The following is a 20,729-nucleotide window of genomic DNA, read 5'->3' as shown; positions in this document are numbered from 1 at the left end:
GACCCCTCCTTAATTGCTGCTGTTTTACACAAGGAGTAAGGTAGTGTCTGAGGTAGTCCAGGGAAAATGTTTAGAGATTTATAAGTAAAAAGCAACATTTTGAATTGCATCCAGAAACAAACTGGCAGCCAGCACAGACTGAAGAACACAGGCAAAATATGTTGTGTGTGGAAAGCACCACTAGGGACTTGTCTCAATGAACACTTAGTTCAGTGGAGGAAGCTCTTCTTCCCAGTCCTTATGAGACAACATCTTGGATATTGACTCATGTTCCCCTAGCTCTTTTTCATCAAACCCTACACCATGGCAACACTCTTTCATCTAAGGAGTAACTTATTATTGCTGCTTCCAGGTCAACCAAAGAGCTGCTGCTCAGCAACACCAAGCACTGCTTACCCCTCCCCTCCCTTCTCTTCCTCCAGGTCCTGCCCTGGTCCGGAGACTGAGCAGACTGACTCTATAGAAGGGATATAAAAACTGAACATTTTAAAATGTGCGCATAGTTCTCACTTCAGATAAGTATGCATGACTAATAAAAATAAACACAATAAATGAAAGGGAAAACCAGATTTACCTATTTCAGTCACTCTGTCTCGGGTCCATCTGTGCCAGAAGTCCTCTGAATTGTCAGCAGCATGCCATGCATCCAAGAGATTCTTGGAAAATACACTACTCCACATTCCTATCAAGTGGAAGAGATTTAATAGTAACCAATGAGTCCAAGGGAAGACACTGAAGCATTTTTAGTGAACACTACCTTTTGTCCCTCCCCACAAATCTGTTCTAGTTTACTTTCACATTTCTTTCTAATTTTAACATATAGTCCAGTCTTCTACGATTAGATCCTGGAGCAGGTAAAGAAGGATGTAAAGCAAATCCCTCCTGACGGTGCAAAGCCTGCAGATCTTGTAGGAGTTACATTTGCAAAGCTGATTTGCACCCATATTTGAAATTACTGTAAATTATCAAAATAAAAGACCTTCCAAATTGGACTATCACTTGGATCCAAATACTGGCACATTCCTAAATACAGCTTGTGCTACCTCAGCTGTTGGAACTCTGTAATTCAATGAGAGAGATGATTAAAAAATGGTTTAAAAAAAGAAAAAACCTTCACAGGATATTTCAAAGTTGTCTCCATTTCACAGGGCTGACCTGGAGCAATAGTTTTTCTTTTTTCCCTGAAATATTTCTTTGACCACTTTGAAAAATTCCCCCTCGTTACAGAATGCAGTACAATAAAAATCCAAAATAAGATTGGGGATAGGAATTTATTTTGGATCTTTTATTGTACTGCATTCTGTAAAAAGGGGGAAAGGAAGGCTTTTTCAAAGTGGAAGAAGTCTTGAAAAGTTGCAGAGTGGCCAAAGGAAACATGAAAAAGAAAAGTGAAAAAGTATGGGGAAGAGAGGGAACCCTAAACATCATTCATTGTACTGCATTCAGTAGCGAACAGGACTGGAATAGTGGAAAAGTATGAGGAAGGGGAACACAGTTCAAAATGTTTAGTCTGATAAAAATGCAGAAAATCAAAAATTCATAAATAACCTTTTTTTCAAAAGTTTTTGTTTTAACAGAAGGGCATTTTAATCAAAAAATTTCAAATGAAAACTCTAATGAGCACTAATTCAGGGAATCAGTCACAGGGGTTGTCATTACAGCTGGATGGGACTGGGTTTTCTCATGCCACAAATACTTCTGAGAGTTCCAAATTTTTTCCCATTTTGAAAAGTCAAAATCTCAAATATTTACAAACCAAAATTCCAATTTCCCCCCTACTTTATGTCAATTGAAATGTTTCGTTTTAATCATTTTGAAATTTTTCATCTTTATTTTAACTTTTTTCTTTTATTAAACCCTTTTTCCATCTAATTAGGGTATGTTTCAAAACAAAAATAATTTTGAAGCAGAAAACCAAAATTTTTCATCGGAAAAAAATGTCAAAACACTTTTCCACTTCGACAATTTCCAATTTTTTTCCCTTGACTCTTCATTTTTTGGGGAGGAGGGGGTGAGGAAATTACCCTGTTTCACAGTTTCACTTTGGATAAATCTGCATTTTTCAATTAAAAAAAATGTTAATAAAAAAAATTCTGAAGAGCTCTAATTCTCTCTCTCACTGCCAGAGGGTGGCAGAACTTTCTATATCTCTTTCTATTAGATTCTTTTTTTTCAAATCTCATGTGGATATATAACTTTCTTTTGCACCTTCCTTCTTCTTCTTTCATAACCCACCCTTTACTATATATTGTCTATTTTATGTAACTATTCTTTAGCTCCTTGAAGAGATACATATATACAGTTGGCATACAGTATGTATGAAAGAGACATTACTACTATGCTTATACATGCTGCTATTTATTAGGCTAAATTTTCAATGTTATGCTGTATTACTCAGGGTTATACTTTAACGGTATAGCTATGTGCTAAGAGGCTGAATTGCAGAGATATGAGATATAAAAGATAGTGTGATGTTTTCTGCAAACTCAATTGTTAAAGGTATGTAAAATCTCACATCTGGTTTCAGTCTATCATTTGGAATCACAAGAAAATAAAACCAAGTCCACTTGTTCAGGACAATTAGGAAGACTCAGAGGCATATTGAACTTTATCTGCTGCTCATTAAGATATGAAAACATTTTCTGCAATTGATACTGCACCACAGCTGCCAGACACAGAACAGTGGCTTGGCAGACACTGGTTTCCATAGCCATTAGTGTTCTTATTGGGTAAACACTTTCCCAGGTCAATAAGATACCTTGCATGAAGCAGATCCTAGATTCTGGGAGCTTCTTCATCAGTCGGCCCATGAAGAACTCGCTTCCAAAATCCTCCGCACGAATGAAGGCTCCATATTTCAAGAATCCCACCTCATAGGGGGTGAACTCCACCCACTCTGCAAATAGAGCCACAAAAAACTAACTGCAGTGGGTAACTAGACATAGAATTATAGAATCATAGAACTGGAAGGGACCTTGAGAGTCCAGTCTCCTGCACACATAGTAGGACTATCTAGTATTATCAAGAACATCCTTGACAGGTGTTTGTCTAACCTGCTCTTTAAAATCTCCAGTGACGGATATTCCACAAATCTCCCTAGGAAATTTATTCCAGTGCTTTTTCTAATGTCCAATCTAAACTTCCGTTGCTGCAATTTAAGCCCATTGCCTCTTGTCCTATTCTCAGAGATTAAGGAGACCAATTTTTCTCCCTCCTCCTTGTAACAACCTTTTGTGTACTTGAAAGCTGTTCTGTCCCATTTCAGTCTTCTCTTCTCTAGGCTAAACAAACACAATTTTTTCAATCTTCTCCCATAGGTCATGTTTTCTAGACCTTTAATCATTTTTGTTGCTCTCTTCTGGACTTTCTCCAATTTGTCCACATCTTTCCTGAAATGTGGCATCCAGAACTGGACACAATATTCCAGCTGAGGTCTAATCAGCGTGGAGTAAAGTGGAAAAATTACTTCTCGTGTCTTGCTTACAACACTCCTGCTAATACACCCCAGAATGACATTTGCATTTTTTTTTTTTTGCAAGTGTTACACCATTGACTCATATTTAGCTTGTGATCCACAATGACCCCCAGATCCCTTTCCGCAGTACTCTTTCCTAGGGAGTCATATCCCATTTTGTTTGTATGCAACTGATTGTTCCTTCCTAAGTCGAATACTTTGCATTTGTCCTATTGAATTTCATCCTATTTACTTCAGACCCTTTCTCCAGTTTGTCCAGATCATTTTGAATTTTAATCCTATTCTCCAAAGCACCTGCAACCCCTCCCAGCATGGTATCATCTAACATGGTGTTCGCCAACAGGTAAAGAGAGTTCAAAGTAGAATGAACTTTCTGGGTTTCAACTTTTTACAGGTGAATTATGATATAGGAACCACTCTTGTTTGTAACTAGCCATTTTTATTCATTATGAGTGCCACTTATGGGCATGGAGAGTAATTCAGGATTTAACACATGGAGGGGGCAGCTCTGTCCTCAAGACATGCCAGACAGTGGCCTTAATTCATTCCAAGTTTCATGTGCTTTGTCACGGGAGGCACAAGCTCTGCCCAGTTTTGGGGTTGTGGCAGTTCAAAGAACCCAGAACTCCTCCACAGGACAGCCTGCAGTCAGTCAGCCAAAGTAGCAAAGGAGGAGCATGGCCAGGAGCAATGGAGAGGAGTGCTGACAGGGCTCCTATATAGTCTCACGTGACAATTCAAGTAGCTCTCGCCTGGCAGGACCTACAAGTGGCAGCACTGCAAACACTGCCTACCTTCCCACTGGGGAGCATTTCCCGGGGTGTAGCCACCCTTGCAAAAAGAATAGATGGGAACTCTCAGTGGAACGGGATTAGTACTCTACAGATATAAACATTTTATTTCAAAAGCATAAAAGGTATATTTATAATTAATCTGTACCAAGTAAATGTGAGAGATGTGTAATACATATAGGGTGACATTTGTCCCCATGCAAGGGCCAGGAAGATGTTTATGCATCACTTCAATCCCACATACGTCCTCAAAATCAACATTATGAGTGTGGCAAATTAAGCTTCAGAATAGTGTAACATCACTTTGTTTTCACTTCATGTCCATCTGAGATTCGTTGAAAGAGCAATATTGGGTCTGAAAGAGAACATAGATTCAACTTCCATTTCACACGGGAAAGGGTACGTTCCTCCAGTGAAAGAGAGTGAGGCTGTAATTTGGGTTCTATTCTTTTTGATTTGTCATGCAAAAGCAGCACTGAACTGGTGATGAGTGAACTCCAAAAGGTTCAGAAAATTAGTTTCTCTTAAAGACCCGTAAGTTTAGATGCTTAACTGAATATCCAGACCTCTAAGGTCTGCAAGATGTATCTGGAAATCTCATGAGAATGGGCTCTTACAATATTTCCAACAATCCTTGCTTCCAATCAGGCTGAGGGAGTAATACTGTGAGAACAGCCTCTTCCTCCATATTCCTGCACATTTAACTTCTGGCCCTGGCTCGAACCCAGTGTAGAAGTGCACACACAAAAAGAAACACAATATTATATGTATTTTAAAGTATGCAATCTTTTTTAACCTTCCTAATAGGATTGTTTCTGGCACAGAATGAAAGTTTGGAAGATTCCTGTGTTGTCTGATTGGTGTGTGCAAATCTAAGTAGGCCCTTCTTAGATTTAAACTCAGCTGTAATTCTGGAATATAATCATTACCTCTAAAATCTTTAGTGGTAACATTGTCTTTGACATTAAGAGCCAGGTAGATGGGCAGTGGGTTCTGACCCCAATTCACTGCATGTTGCTGATCCGAGAGTTTATGGTGGTCTTTCTGTTTTTGAAGAAAAAAATAGTTAACCAAAAAACAATAGCAATAACACAGAAACCTGCTGTAATATAGAACCACAGAGCTCTACTGGGACACTGCAGGTACCAACTCCAATAGATACAGGCAGGACTGAATTTTCTGCTACCCCTTCATGCACAGCCATCCCCCTCCCAGCCCTGCGCTTAGGTCAGAACAACATACAAGACAACAACTTAACACTAAGATAAGGATATAGCACCATGTACTATGGAGGTGGAAGTTCTGCCTACACTAATAATCACAATGCCACAGCATCTGAGTTTGGAAGCCATTGAAATGTCTGAATTACCATCTAGGTCATCGGGGTAGGCGTCTGGAGTGGTATTGGTTAAGATGGATCCTGTCAACACACAGTTTCAATGTATGATACTAGAATTTACAGACTACATATTATATCTTTAGCATTGCATTTCCGTGTATTGTGAAAAAATAGGATAGACAATGTTATTTCTACTGTTCTGATATATTGTTAAAGTCATCTTTTTTAAATGTGAGTTTGTCAAGCCACCATGTCAATGACACTCCACCTCAATTAATTCCAAAGTTTGGGGGAAGGGTGTTTTATTTTAGTTTTAAGAAAAAGTCAATATTGTGTTACTTATGGTGAAAAAAGTCTGAAATGAAATATATTTTTGAATTGATCAATCAAAACAGCAAAACAGAATTTTATCAAATTTTGCGAAATAACCTTTGTCCCAAGAAGAATGAAAAATATCACGTGGAAAAGGGACTTGGTTATGCCCATAAAGTTACAACTCTTGTATACAGAGTCTTAAAATGAAAGGGCTTCTTTCACCATAGATGCAGCAATACCACTGAGACACAATAATTTTTCAAGATTTGCTTGTGAAAATCTTATGACAACTTTCAAAATTAGCCACAGAAATGCCTGCTTGAGATAAAATCCAAAACAGTTGCCACAAGCTGATGAACAGCAATTTTAAAGGTCCTGTAAGCTTAAGGCCTAACAGGAGCGATAGATCTGCTATCCTTTTTAAATGGCTGCATTGAACACACAGTGTTCAGCCTCACTAACACACACCTTGCTAAATCACATCCTTTACAAGCCCCACAAAAATTGTCTTGCTCCAGTTCTCAGCAAAGATTCAATAGCAGATGCTGTAGGGAAGCTTCAGAGCACTATGACTGGGTTATTTTTACAAAATATGCTACAGAATATTTACTAGTATATACAGTGTTGTTGTGGCAGTGTCAGTTCCAAAATATTAGAGACACAAGATGAGTGAGGTAGTTTCTTTTTATTGGACCAACTTCTGTTAGTGAGCTCAATGTAACTTTGGGCTGGTTCATACTTACCGTGCGATTTGGCGGCAGTCGATGGGAGCTACACAAACTACGCAGAATAGTTTGCGTAACTGATGTCGACTGCTCTGCTTCCCTTCTGCGCGCTGTTCACACTACGCTACTTAAGGGGGTGGACTTACTCAGTCGACTTCCTGATCAATTGAGCGGGTCTCACTGACCTCTCAATCAATTCAGAAAGATCAATCTGGCGGCGGCGATTTTGCGGCTGTCAGTATAAACGTAGCCTTTGTCTCTGTCACTAACAGAAGCTGGTCCACTAAAAGATACTATTTCACCCACCTTGTCTCTTTAATTTGCCAGTATACTCTGGATTATTAGCCTCACAGAGGTTCTCAATTTTCTCCATACTGATACCTCTTTTCCATAACAGAAACTCACCCTCATACAGCTGAACTCCCCTTCCATTTAGTCAGGAGCTAGCCTTAACTACATGAGAAGGGCAAGAGGGTTGTGACCCATCCAATTGCAAATCCTTGTCCTAAGTAATTAATCTGAAACTACAATTCAGAAAATAAATGAAAATGCAGTAACTGTTTCATTGCCGTTGATTTGTTTCTCTTCATTTATTTACTAATTCACCAAATTTAGTAACTCACACTGTGTCTCACTGTCATTAGCATGTACTAATAAGGTCCTACTCTGTACATAAGCTATGGATTTGACATCAACCCTGTGGAATTTCTGTGTGTGAATAGCTCTAATGATATTGGAAGGGTCTCTCTTCCTAGAGTTTAATTTTCTCCTAATTTTTAGAAAGAAATCATCTTCAGTGAAGGGAGAAATGTATACAGTACCTCATCATTCAACATGGATTCAATCATGAGCCCCCAAAGATCTATAAAAGATGTCTTGTATCCTGCTTGGGTCCGTTGACTCAGCTCCCTATGATAATTCTTCAGACTTTCCAAGGAAAAAGCACTCATTTTGGATTTGGAAGCTTGCTTCCGAGCTTCAATGATTAGCTCGCCTAGATCCTTATGTGACCAATCATCATCTTCATACAAGTTTGTCATGGTCCTGGGGACAGGAAAGACCATGTTAAAAAGACAACAGTGAATTCCAGTTTGGGCCCATGAAGCTCAAAGACTCTATTTGTCATAGCTTCAAGCAAATCTTTTTCAGATTCACTTCTCCTAAGGCAACTCACACCACCTGTTTTATTTAGCGTTTCAGAGATGAACAAACTCCAAAGCCCAGTGGGAACCCCATCTGACAATAACTGGGTTTTCGATCAAAGATGCACAAATCCAAATGATTTCCAAGTTTCACATAGTTTCCACCCAATGCAAAAAAATCAGTCACATTTCACTAAAAACTCAACACAGGCTTTCTTGAAACCTGACCCAGGACTGTGGAAATGTTCACAAATCTCAGGTAAATGCTCCTTGTTTCATTAGGGAATTTTTACTCCATTCCATTCAGAAAATATACCGTACAGTACACCATCCAATGGCTCCCCACTGGTATTCATGCATGGGGTTAAAATTACCTAAAATGGTAGATTTCAGCTGGCAAAAATAGTTAAGTGCCAGGAAAAGAACTATTAGATAGAAAATAAGAAAAATTTAGGTTTAGGTGGAAATATTCTGAAGCACCTAAGTGACATAGGAGCCTAAATCTCATTGATGTTCAGTGAGACTTAAGGTCCTAAGTAGCTAAATAACTTTTGAAAATGGGACTTAGGCAATTTTGAAAATGTTATCCTCAGGCCATGTCTACAGAGACCATATCTGAATATCTAGGGCACTGCAGCTATGCAAGTGTAACCCTGTAGTATATTTCCAAGCAAGATAGCTTCTTTCTCTACCAGAAGGAGCAAATAAAACCTTATAAAATGACCTCCTTACCATGTTGTACCAGATGAGCCAGTGATGTATGAAACACAGTCCAGAACATTCAGTTTCTGAAGACCCAAAATGCTGCCATACATGGCTGTCAAAGCTCTTATCCCACCCCCTGTTGTTGTCACAGCTATCACTGGCACCTGTTCAACACACAAAAGCAGAAAGTTGGTGACAAACAACACTGAGAAGCATTGATGGTTAAAAAGGAAAAAGGCGAGCAAAAGGAGAGCAAAAAAAAAAACCCAACTGATCTGTGAGTGGTTATAGTATCACCGTAAACCTGCGGCACAGAAAAATAATACAAGGAGGGCTGCACTGCATATGCCTCATTCTGAATTGTTTGATGTGCCTTACTGTTGAACCCAGTGAAGTTCAGATTCTTCCATTGTCAAAGTGTGTGTGTGGGGGTTAAATATGTATTGTAATTGGGATTCTCCTAAACAAGGTATCTCATGAAGGCCAACATGGGAATGTAGGATTGCCAGTCCAGAGCAGAACATTGGTCTGTCATCATAGCTGGCACAAGCAGTGGCTCATATTCAAAGACCATGAAAGACTTTCCATTGATTTCAATGGGCTTTGGATCCTGCCTTTAGTATCCAATGGGCTGAGTATTCATCTGGGGAAATGCAGGAGACAAGATTCTTCTGCCTCATCTACCTCATGGTCCTTCAGATCCTCTTCTAGTCGAAGAACCTTCTTCAGAGCAGCAGCAACCACTTTCTTCCGATTCTTCAGAAAATTCTGTTCCTCGGTGCACAGGTCAAATCCCAAACGTACATCTAGTTTTCTTGATTTATTACACAGGCCCTGAGTCCTGAGGCCAAGGCAAAACATATAAATTATTACTTGTATTTCAAATCTTCATATATATACTCTCTATATAATTATATATATAGCTTCAGATAGGTTTACAGAAAAGACATTCCAATACCTGTATATAGACAGACTAATGTTAGAAATGAGAGAGAGAGAGAGAGAAAGCAACATGTGCTTAAATTTAATTACATGAGTGGGCCCATTGACTTCAATGACACTAGGAGCATATTTAAAGTTATCATGGGTTTAGGTGCTTTGCTGGATCAAGGCCAAAAAGCTCAGCACCTTGCAGGATTGAGCCCTGAATTGTGTACCTTAGGAGAACAAGGCTGTGAGAAGGGAGAAGACACCAGACCAGCCAGTTTGTGTACAGATTTCTAATTTCTAGTTTGACTGGTACTTCTATGGCATCTAATGTAAGAGTTTCATTAAAATGATTAGCATATTTGCAATGTGTTGTGTTACTTCCATATTCTCATCTGCTGTTGAAATCAATTACAGGTTATTCTGTTTTGTTAAATGATTGCAGCAAGTGATTACATAATCAGATTATTCCTAGGCAAGGAATGGGAAGAGCGCAGCTGACATTATCCACACCCAAAAGACAAATGGCCTCCTCTTGAAACTGACAGAGCCCCATGCCTTTACAGTTGCTTTCAGTTGGGCTCTGCGGAGGTCCATCAGCACAGATCCAAATTCAAGAGTGGGACCCAAGAGAGGATCTCTTACCATTCTTTTGTCTTCACATGCAAATCAAATGCTCTGTTCTGAAAATCAAGAATAAGAATATTATAAGTGCCATCATATTTTTAAGCTTGCGTATCCTCTCAACCTCAAGATGAGTTACTGTATCAGCCAGGAATGACCATCTTTAATTAAATTGTTCGTACCAGAATATGCTCTAAATTCCAGGTTACTTGGCCATGGAAATGAGTTAATGATGGGCCAGAACCTTAGCTATTATAAATCAGCATCGTTCCACTAAGGTCAATGAGAATATGCCAGTTTACACCATCTGAGAATCCAGACCCCTGGGTGCAAACTGATTTTTACATGTATGATAAATGCACGTTTATTTATCATTTATCCATGTGTGTTTGGATTTCATTCTGTTTTGTTTTGTATTTTTAATTTGGACTGTATTTCTCTTGTCTTACTTGATGAATAAGGAAGGAATGGGAGAAGGAAGTCAATCCCTCCCAAAAGCAGGCAGAGCTAGGCTGATTCACAGAGCACAAAGAAATTCTCCTATTACAGGAGGGTCTGGTAACACCACCTTTTATTAAGGTTGCCCAAACTTCCCGTTATAGACTCTGTGTTTTCTGTTGCTTGTAACTTTGCCAGGTTTTAATGTTTGAGCTGAAATTTTCCATGCTGGGTATCTCCCTCAGGATGAATATTTTTGGAACATTTCAGACAATATGGCTCAGTCATTTCCAAGAATAAATTTAAAGAAAAATTCATTTTTCTTTATATTTTTCTTTTCTTCTGTTATAAAAATTCTTTCAACCTTTCCACTGGGAAGTTCTAGTGCCCCCATGCTTTGGAGCAGGGACTTGAAATTTGGCCTGTGTGTCAAAGATGTGCCATTTGTTGTTCTCATGAAAATCCACCCAAATTTGACTAAATTGTAAGCCTTTGAAACAAAAGCCAGATCAAGGAGAAGGAAAAGAGTAGATGGGGATAAGGAGCTGGGGTGACAGGGTGAAACTGGAACTGGAAACTGTGGGGGAGGTAAGAAAGAAACAGACTAGGTTTTGGGGGGGGTGAGACTAGGTCGGACTGGGAAAAGAGATTGGGATTCGAAGGAGGGATGAGATGGAACTAGCTGGTTGCAGGAAGACTGGGGTTGCAGGAAGACTGGGACTGGGACTGAGTGGGTGGAGACTGGGACCAAGAGTTGGGATGAAGACTGGGACTGGCTGGACAAGGAGATTGGGATTGAAATAAGAAGCCAGGGTGTGGAAAAGAGAGGACTAGGACATGGACAGGTTAAGAGAGATGGAGAAGGAGTCAATCTTGGGGGGGAATGGGCAGAAGTTTCTGTGACCACTAGACGTGCTACCCTTCAGTGCTTGGAATGAGATACCCAATATTCTTGAATCTCAGAATTCCTCTGCTGTCAGCAAATATCTGGGAAACCCACTAGCAAGTGTATATATCACATCCCCTTCTAGTGCTGCTCCATATGGAGGATGACAACTTACTACTGCTATCAAATACTCTATTAGCCTAAGAGGCAGAGATCTGGGCAGTAAATATAAAAATTCCAATCCTGCTGATCCATGTGGGTGCCAATATGACGCCATATGATAAAATTTCTGGTTTTTTCAGTTTGCTATTTTTAAAACATTGACAATTACACACAAAAAAAGCATTAAAAGAATATTAAGGGTTCAAAGCCAAACACTCACAAGTTAGGAGATGCCACAATTAAGGTTACCTGTGCAACTTTAATTTGGCTCCTTTGTGCATCCACATTATGATACAGTCTTTAATTATATGATTGCATACTATTTTTCCCCATAGTACCCCTGGTTCATTCAGTGTTCAGGGTGGATCTGCTCTGGGGATACATCAGAGTTGTATAGTAAAGAAAACTTTTGTCTGTAGGATCCCTGCCTCCTTTGTTGCAGAAGTTGGAAGGTTTGTAGTGAATGGTATGCAGGGGATTACAGGATGAGAAAGGATGGTCTCATGGTTAAGGCAGTTGAATGCTGTCCTGAAGAACTGGATTCTATACCTGCATCTTCTACAGAGTTCCTATGTGATGTTGGGCAATTAATTTAAAGCAGACTTTTCACAGATGGTCATGAATTGAGATCCACCATGAGACCCTGTGATCTGATTTGCAGAAATGTAGACACTTTGGACTTCAACCTCACTGTATCTCAGTTCTCCATCTGTAAAATGGGGATAATAATAGTCATCCCTCTTCCTGGTTGGGAAGATAAATTCATCACTGTTCCTGAAATGCTCAGATATTGTTAGTGATGAGCACCATACAAAATCGCATGAGGAAATTAATAATTGTGTCTTCAGAGCAGGGTTTGGATAGCGGGCAGTAAATAAGACCTGGGTCCACAAATTTAACAGTGAGGACAAAACAAAATTTTGAACAGCTGCTTATTAAGTGAGCAATGTCCATCCTGTGAGCTGAATGAGGCAGAGGTCTTGTGGAAAAAAATAGTATGAGGTCATATAATTAAAAACTGTATCACAATGCTCAAGGGAATGGAATGCTCAAAGGAATGGAACTGAAGTTACACAGGCAAAAAAAAATCTTAATTCTGCTATTTCCTAATTTTTGAGTGCTTGACTTTGCAACCTTCATGTTCTTTTATCGTGTGTGTGTGTGTGTGTGTATGCGTGTGCACACGCAAACGTGTGTGCATACATGTATGTGTTTGTGCATTGTTTGTGCATAAACTGACTGGAGTTAAGTGATGATGCAAATTTATTCATTTACTGAGCTGAAAGGTATTGGCTTGGTATTTATTGTATAATGACTGGTGGGTTGGCACTCACCTCTCCTATTGTCACTTTATCTTGAATGGGAAGTGAATTCAGAGCTAGAGTCAGGGACTCACTTTCATCTTCACTTGAGGAAGACTAAAAAGAAAATGGTAGGGGAGGTTAATTTTAATACAACATGGAGAAAAATGGTTAAACCTATTCCCCCACACTTCCAGGTCCCCAGAAAAGATAAACCGTTGAGCTGTGTTCATAAAGGCCTGTGATGATAACGTACTGTGGAGAGCTGTCTCCTCTTCACTAGTGCAATGCCCAGATCTGATTGATTATACTTGATATAGTGGAATCTGGCAGAAGCAGCAGGCCAAAGGCAGGAGCTCAATGAATGGTTCTGGGTTCTTTCATAGGATCCTTCCATTGTAAATACGAAGTTTCTTTCTAAACAGGTGACAAAACAAACATTGAACCCATGATTATTATCACGTCTTTAACTAATTTAAAACAATGCTTCAGAGTTCTCTATGTTAAGTTCTTAATGTGGATGCTGCTGAATAAGCCAGTAATGTTCCAAGACATCATATAAAACCATTTATCCCTAATGTTTTGAAGCCATAACAACATTGCACAGGAGCCCACAGTCCTGTGAGATTGTGAGCAGCATCAACTCCCAATGAAGACAATAGGGCTTGAGGGGACTTGGCACCTCTCACAGTTAGGCCTTAAGGGATTTATAGTGTAGAATACAAGGGAGTTACAGATTAAAGGGATTCAGGTAAATGGGAGGATAGCTATATAAGAAAGTCATTCATTTGGTTATTACACTCCAATGGAGAAAAGCTCTTGTACTATATGACATTCATTTTGCCAGTCAACAGTTTAAGTTACATAAACAATTATACTGATTTATCTTGGCTTCAGCTTTAGTTCCTTTGTAAACAGTAACATTATATTCTAACTGTCTGTGCTGTAATTCTTGCTCATTTCCTAAAAGGGCCATTGGAAATTTTTTAATTGAGAAAAGAGAGTTTTGTTTCTCACCCCACTTACTCCCATCTTCTCTGAACCCAAACACCTGAAGGCATTTTGCTCCAACTCTAGGAATAGATCAGGCATGGAAAATTTCATCTCCATATATGAATGTTTCAGAAAGTTATGAGCCTCTGACAACAGGGTGCTGTGATGGAAACGATTCTGTTTAATTAATACAGTTGGTGTTCAACTATGAATGCTGTAATACTCCCTATATGTTGTCTGATCAATTAGGACCTGATCCAAAGCCCATAGGACTCGATGGAGTCTCTCCTTTCCTTTAAAACACAGAATGCTCTTCTTGTAATGCATATGAATAAATCATCCCAGAAATGACAGATATTTTTGTGTTGAAATTTTGCTATACAATTTTAACCAGTTTCATCCAACTCTACTGGTTAAAGAAATACTAACCTGTGGATCCCTTCTTCATCCACCCATTATCCAGCTGAACTTCCAAACAGCTAATTTCACGAGACTGTAACAGAGACAACCAATAAAAGACAGATAAAATGACACAGACATAACTAAGTCTGATTCCCCTGCTAATTTCTTGCTGTCCTGATGGGAAGGGGTCAGGAGTGTCGTGCAGACTGTAAGATCAGCCCCTGAGAGGACTAATTGCTTCATTATGCTCTGCAACAACCTCCAATGATTGTCTCAGGAGGCGATTCGTGTCTAGTCTTCAGCTGAAAGGATAGTTAGCTATGACTTACTATATGACTTCTTGGATGGCTATATACAGATGGAGAAAACAGAATTATCCTCAGTCCTCCAACAAGGAGGCAATAGATTCTCCAGGAGAAAAAAAAATGTGAGAAAGCTACTGAAAGAACAGTTGTAATTGAAGGGATCAGCCACAGAAGAAGCTTTACGATTATGTATATTTTGCTACCGCATACCAGCTGCACTATAGGTAATGGTATATGGGAAATCTCACAGCTACTTCAATTTTAGCTTCTCCCACAGGAGTCACTCTAGATAATGGTGCAGGAACCCTGGCTGTGAGAATGCTCATAACTGTACCACTTTGAGTCTTTGCCATTGGGTGGCACTCTATGGGACTGTGGAAGAGTGCTGGCTTGGGGCAATTCACAGCTGTTCCAGTTCCAGTCTCTCCCAACATGGGAGATGTGTGGGAATGCTGACTGTCATGTTGTTCAGTGTGCTACAAGCCTTTCTCTCAGAAGAGGTTTTGTGTTTGGAAGAATAACACAACTCATTCTCTGTTCGAAGCAATATGATGTGCATTGCTACACAGTAGAGGAAAGATAATAGAAAATAAGAATTACCACTAATACACCATTAGTACCGATGTTTTCAGGAAGATCTGGACTAAAAAACAAAACAAAACATACTCAGTTCATACCTAGTATTTAAATAATTATTTAAGGACATGAATTGTAATTTTTTGTTCTTTATTTGTATTTCCTTTATTTTAATTTTTGTCACTCTTGGAAGCATTGGGTCTGACAGCACAGGCTAGCAACAGGAATAATTCTCAATGTATTTTCCAGTTTTCCTCACATTCCTTGGAAACAGTACATAAATCTGGCTTTGTACAGCTCCTTTTATTCCAGTACTAGAGGTCTGCTGAGCAGAGGCTGCTCATTGTGCCAAAACAGGGTAGTTTTCAAATGCACATCAAGCCAAGTTTGCTGACAGATAGACACAACTGAACTTATTCCACTGGCCCAAAATATCCATACTTGACCCTGAAGTTCCAGAGCTGAAAGGCTAAAGAATTAGTCCAACATGTTATAATAAGCATAAAGAGACAATTTCCCTCCATTCACTTTGAACATCAATAAGAAAACTAAATTTAAAACTGAGATATACATGCCCATCTTATTATTTCACAGAAATGGGTTTAAAGCTTTTTTAGTTACCTAAAACATTGTTAAATGTGACATACTGACCAACTGGGGGGAAATCAGTAGACATTTTTGCACTTCACACAGTTTTCATTGCAGTTTTACAATTCACCTGGATGCCTAAGTGTGGCCACATGAAGTCCAACACTGCCAACCATTTCACTACTAAATGCCATACAGAAACATCCAGCTAATGCATTTGTCCAATGGGATTGAACATACACTATCAACCACATCTAGATAGGTCTGGCCACATTGCTTTAGGAGAGAGGAGGTGTGCAAATCATGTTCCTTGTTGTTAATCAATCTCTGGGGCTTCTAACAATTACATTATTTGACAACATTTGGATTTTACTCACCTGCTCTCCATTGTGAACTCAACCTCTAGCTCCTCCTTTCCCTGAAAAGGAAAATGAATTAAGTCACTACGTCATTACTCTTCTCCATAAAGATGCCCCACAAGGTGTATAAACCTGACCCCCTGATATGCATAGGACTTCTACAGAGTAATTTCCCCCTCTTCTTGGTGCAAATGCAATGTGCGTCATTTTCTTCAGTTTCAATTTAAATTTATATTATATTCATTATTCTGCTTCCGAGTCACTGATCTTCCCATTACGGGGAGAGGTTTTTAAAATAAGTTACACCTGTCACTCTCTTTTCCCTCTTTGGGGAATAATAAAGAGAGAGAAATATTTCTGAATGAGCGATGGACAGCCTCACCTGTCCTTGAAAATGTTTCTTACCTTAGCCGCAACAATACCTAACCTGTTTGATCACAATACACCATGTAAGTCACCTGATATTAAACTTTCCTTTCAACTGACCTTACATTCTAAGCGACAATAATTTGTCCCTTAAGAAACCGTGAACTACAGGGCCCTATTTTCTGGTATAGGCACCCAAATCTGAATTTGGACACTTAAATCAGTACTTAAGTCATATAAAATTGGCATTTATGTCTTAGTGCTGATCTGAGCACCCCGGCATGGAATCAGTTTGTATTTATCATAAAGACATGGATTTAAGTTCTATTTCAACATTCATATTTGATCATTGGGTTCACAGTGCATAACTGCAGCGTCAATTGTTTCTGCATCAGTGAAAAATAATATCTCATCCACACATCAGAACCACTACCTCCAATTGCAAACCTCTGATACCACTGGGTGTATACCACTGGGGGGCGATACCGTAGTCTCTGGCTGGTTCAGCCTTGCTATGAAGATCAACAATAAAACAGATGTTCAAAAGTGTCAAATTCCTATCAATGTCCTTTGAACACACATAAAAGTGTTTGCCCACACTTTTATTTTAAATACAGTAACAATGTTGAGGTGCCTTACAATGAGAGAAGCTGAGAAGTTGATATGGATAATACAGTACACAGCAAGGAAAAAAATAAGTTCTGTACTAAGAACATTTATGAGGAAAAGTGAGACAAATGTAACCTTCTCATCGAGTTCCCCCTTTGATTTCAATCCTCACCTGTGGATTCACCTGAAAGTTCAGCCGAACCGTTTCTCCAAGTTGGATTTTAGATACATCAAAGAAAACAGTGAGGAGATGGTCATCTGGAGTGTGCTCATCTTCATCACAGACTTTCAGCTCCAGGATGTTCTAGAAACAAAAGTAAAATAATGTATAGGTGTACAGGAAGCAGAAGTTCCAGCCCTCAAAAGTCCGGAAATGAACTGCAGAATTAAAAGGTGAATGAGAAAATGAGACAGAGAAAACAGGAAAGTGGATGTTTGGCAGTCACCCAACTGCGACTATTCAAAATCTAAATAAAATATTGCTTTGTTGTCTGCCCAGTTTTAGTGTCAAAGGCTAGTAATATGGTTAAATAATACCCAGCTGCCTTCATATGAACTAAGACATGCAACCTCTATTGAGTTGGCTCAAAGATTTCTCTACGGCAATCCCTGCCATTCAAAAAACCCTATTCTCATCCCCTCTGTGAGAAAGAATTGGAAGATTTGTTGTTGCATGCTATGCATATTATGGTCATTGTCAGGTATATCCATGCCAAGTACTACAGTGTAGCAGGGAAATTACTGTTAAAGTCTTGGTGATTACTGGATCAATACATATTTATTTATTTCCAGTAATCCAAAATACAGGTCAGCTGGTGATTATTATTGTACCCAATAAATGTAATAGCATACAATATAAAAGGAACTGGTATAATTATTGCATACTTATATAGGCCCTCCTACTATGAGATGAAGAGGGGAGCAAACTGCATAGAAATGTGTGATGGGACTGTGCAGAAGGGGAAATAGTTACTCTGGATAATCTCACCTTCTGCAAACAATGTAAGGCTTGCCAACCAGTTGTGAAGTGTAATTCAATTTGCCATCAGCAAGGAATGGTAGGTAGGTGGCAATAAGTGTCCTCACATCTTGTACACAAAGGTATAAAAAGCACTCTAGGGACAGCAAAGCATCTGAGTGGAAGAATGTGACGCCTGTGCAATACTAGTTGTCGGTCAATTGCATCCACCTGTCTTTTCCAGTATAACCCAACCCTTCCACATTACTCTGTTTGGTGTTCATATACTACATCGGTTGTAGTGTGCAAAGTTCACCAGCCTGGGCCTTGCAGCTCAGCATCCAGGTTGGGCTGAGGGTTTCCTACTTTGAGGCTGCAGCATGGAGCTGGGATACAAAGCAGCACACTCAGTGCTGTGAAGAGTCTCATCTTACTATTTCAGAAATTGTCAGTGTGTCATTTGAGGAGTTTCGCTTGTGGTATCTTTATCATCAAGGAAGAAGGGAGCTATTAAAGTGCAGGGGGCCGAAAACGTGAACAACCTGACTCAGTCTGGTTGGCAGGACTAGAAATCTACGAGCCCCTGACAGCAAGGAGTTCACAGTGTCTTACCTTGACCTGACTCTGAATCCTGAAGTGGAAGGTTTCATTCCACACTGGGTTTTTGGAGTTCTTGACAGTTTTGGTCCTGGCCTTTTTGACTGAAGCAGTCGGTAGCCATAGGGTCACATAGCAATCAGATTGGGTTACTGTGTTAAAAAAGGTACAGAGTAAATGGCAATGAAGATATAACTGTGACATTGGTCTCTAAGGGAGCCACGCTGAGACAGTTTAAACAGGGCAAAACTGCAAAGAATGGGGCAGGCGGACCCCTAAATACTGGTGGTTTTTCCACAGGATATACCAAGCCAGCAACAAACAGCTTCTGATCCCTTCACCAGTCATTCAGAAGACAAAAACAGTTTCCTTAAAGCTATTCAGTCCTTTGGCTTCTACCCAGACAGCCAAGTCAAATATGATAGGAATTACTGAAAATCTTGTCCATTATACATAAAATAAAAAAAGTTCTACCAATCCCAAAGGATCGGACACATTACCAACCAGCTCAATGAATAGTTCAGATCTTACACAAATACACACTTAACACCAATGCTCATTAACTAAACTAATAATTATTTAAAAATGGAGAGTACAGGTGAAAAGAACATTATACATACACAGACGAAAATAAAGTTCTTAGGTCAGTTTCAAAGTAGAGATGATAACTGAGTTGCAAAGTTCTTAATTTTCAAAGTCTCTGGAAATTTCTCAAACAGCTTGGGGGTCGTCAATCCTTGTTCAGAGCTTTCTTGTTAGAAATCTAATCCAGAGAAGTGAAGCAGGAAATGAATACCAAATAATCTATGTGCAGAGTTTGTTCAGATTCTCCCAGGAGAATTAGCAGGGTAATTCCAGGCTGGTGCTAGGATCCCAATCTTGTGATCCAAACTTTCCCTGACAAAGCTTGGACAGATTTGAGATAAAAAATGATCAGGCTCAAAGCTTCCTTTAGAGTTGAAGCAAGATGGGCACTCGCAGGTAACTCCATCCCGTGGGCTTTCATGAAAGTGAGCCGGCAGTTTGATCTTTACTCAATGGGTCCTTTCTCAGACAATACAGTCAGCAATCATGATTTAAACTACCAAGATAGCTCACAGATATTTTCTTGAGTGGAGAATAGTAATGCATATTGTCGTTTGAGGTAAAACCTTCATTTCCTAGGTACACATCAGCAATTAGCTGCATTAGCACAGTATATAGACAGTTTACTTAAATCCCAAAGGGAAATACAAGCAAATGATGTTATTACACTAAAGGCTAGATGTTAATATTCCCTTTTGATGTCTTAATCAAGAGAATTATAATAGACAGGAAAGCAGTTTATCTACACTGCTAACCTCTAACAAGATATATCAAATAACTACCAACAATACACTTGTATATCAAGGCTGTTATCTACTTATAAGGAATGGCCCTCATTACCATTTGTATTTTCCTTTAATGTGTCTTTAAAAGGTTGGATTTGGGCCATGCAGCTGCAAGGTTGCTTAGTCCTTTCTGGCCACTGTCACAATACCATATCCAGTAGTGTATGCTACTCAGGGGCACGTTCTGCTCCTAATCAAAGTAGCAGCACATATACTTGCCAGTGCACTTCACTTCACCACTATCACCATTCCCCTAAAATCAGGGCAGGATTGTGACTTTAAGAATCTCCCAGTGCCAACTGGCAAGAGGATTACAATAATATCCTGGTATTTACATTTTAGTTCACCAAAGAATATCATGCAAGAATTTAAATGAAAACCAGGGTCATGCTGGTGATTAATATTATTGGTAAAATGTATGTACAGATTTTATGTAAGGATTATATATATATATATATATATATATATATATATATATATATATATATATATATGGAAAATATGTTCCTAAAGTCTGTATCAGGGCATAGTTGACAAACAGGTTTTCAGCCAGACAAAATATATGTATTCACTTATCTCTGTCCACATGTTGTAAGCCAACACAATGGAAGCTCCATATGCATACCAAGTCAACAGGGGGATGTGAAATCAACAGGGAGGTAGCACACCAGAGAATAGGCTACAGGGGTGGCAGGGTTATTTGACACTGGGTATAAACAATGAATTCTGGGGAATATGAGGAGAAGGCACAGAAGACACCACTTTATCCTGCACCA

The 20,729-nt window shown here is 39.3% G+C and overlaps 1 protein-coding gene across 1 annotated transcript in view; it reads right to left on the bottom strand.

Annotated features, from left to right (window-relative positions):
* Positions 1-20,729, bottom strand: part of LOC137159680 (cytosolic phospholipase A2 epsilon-like) — a 49,385-nt gene that overhangs the window by 6,838 nt on the left and 21,818 nt on the right. The window contains exons 3-16 of the mRNA XM_067558146.1: positions 18,599-18,735; positions 17,201-17,332; positions 16,072-16,112; positions 15,131-15,173; positions 14,253-14,316; positions 13,087-13,247; positions 12,864-12,947; positions 10,065-10,102; positions 9,177-9,333; positions 8,520-8,656; positions 7,467-7,689; positions 5,196-5,310; positions 2,759-2,896; positions 575-682 (exon numbers count right to left, since the gene is read on the bottom strand). Of these exons, the coding sequence (XP_067414247.1) occupies positions 575-682; positions 2,759-2,896; positions 5,196-5,310; positions 7,467-7,689; positions 8,520-8,656; positions 9,177-9,333; positions 10,065-10,102; positions 12,864-12,947; positions 13,087-13,247; positions 14,253-14,316; positions 15,131-15,173; positions 16,072-16,112; positions 17,201-17,332; positions 18,599-18,735 (1,578 nt within the window). The remainder of the gene's footprint in view (positions 1-574; positions 683-2,758; positions 2,897-5,195; positions 5,311-7,466; positions 7,690-8,519; positions 8,657-9,176; positions 9,334-10,064; positions 10,103-12,863; positions 12,948-13,086; positions 13,248-14,252; positions 14,317-15,130; positions 15,174-16,071; positions 16,113-17,200; positions 17,333-18,598; positions 18,736-20,729) is intronic.

The sequence above is a fragment of the Emydura macquarii genome, unplaced genomic scaffold (genome assembly GCF_026122565.2).
Source record: "Emydura macquarii macquarii isolate MOO-44397 ecotype Brisbane River unplaced genomic scaffold, CSIRO-AGI_Emac_v2 contig_1876, whole genome shotgun sequence".
NCBI classification, from domain to species: Eukaryota; Metazoa; Chordata; order Testudines; family Chelidae; genus Emydura; species Emydura macquarii.
This window is presented reverse-complemented; position numbering and strand designations above follow the sequence as displayed.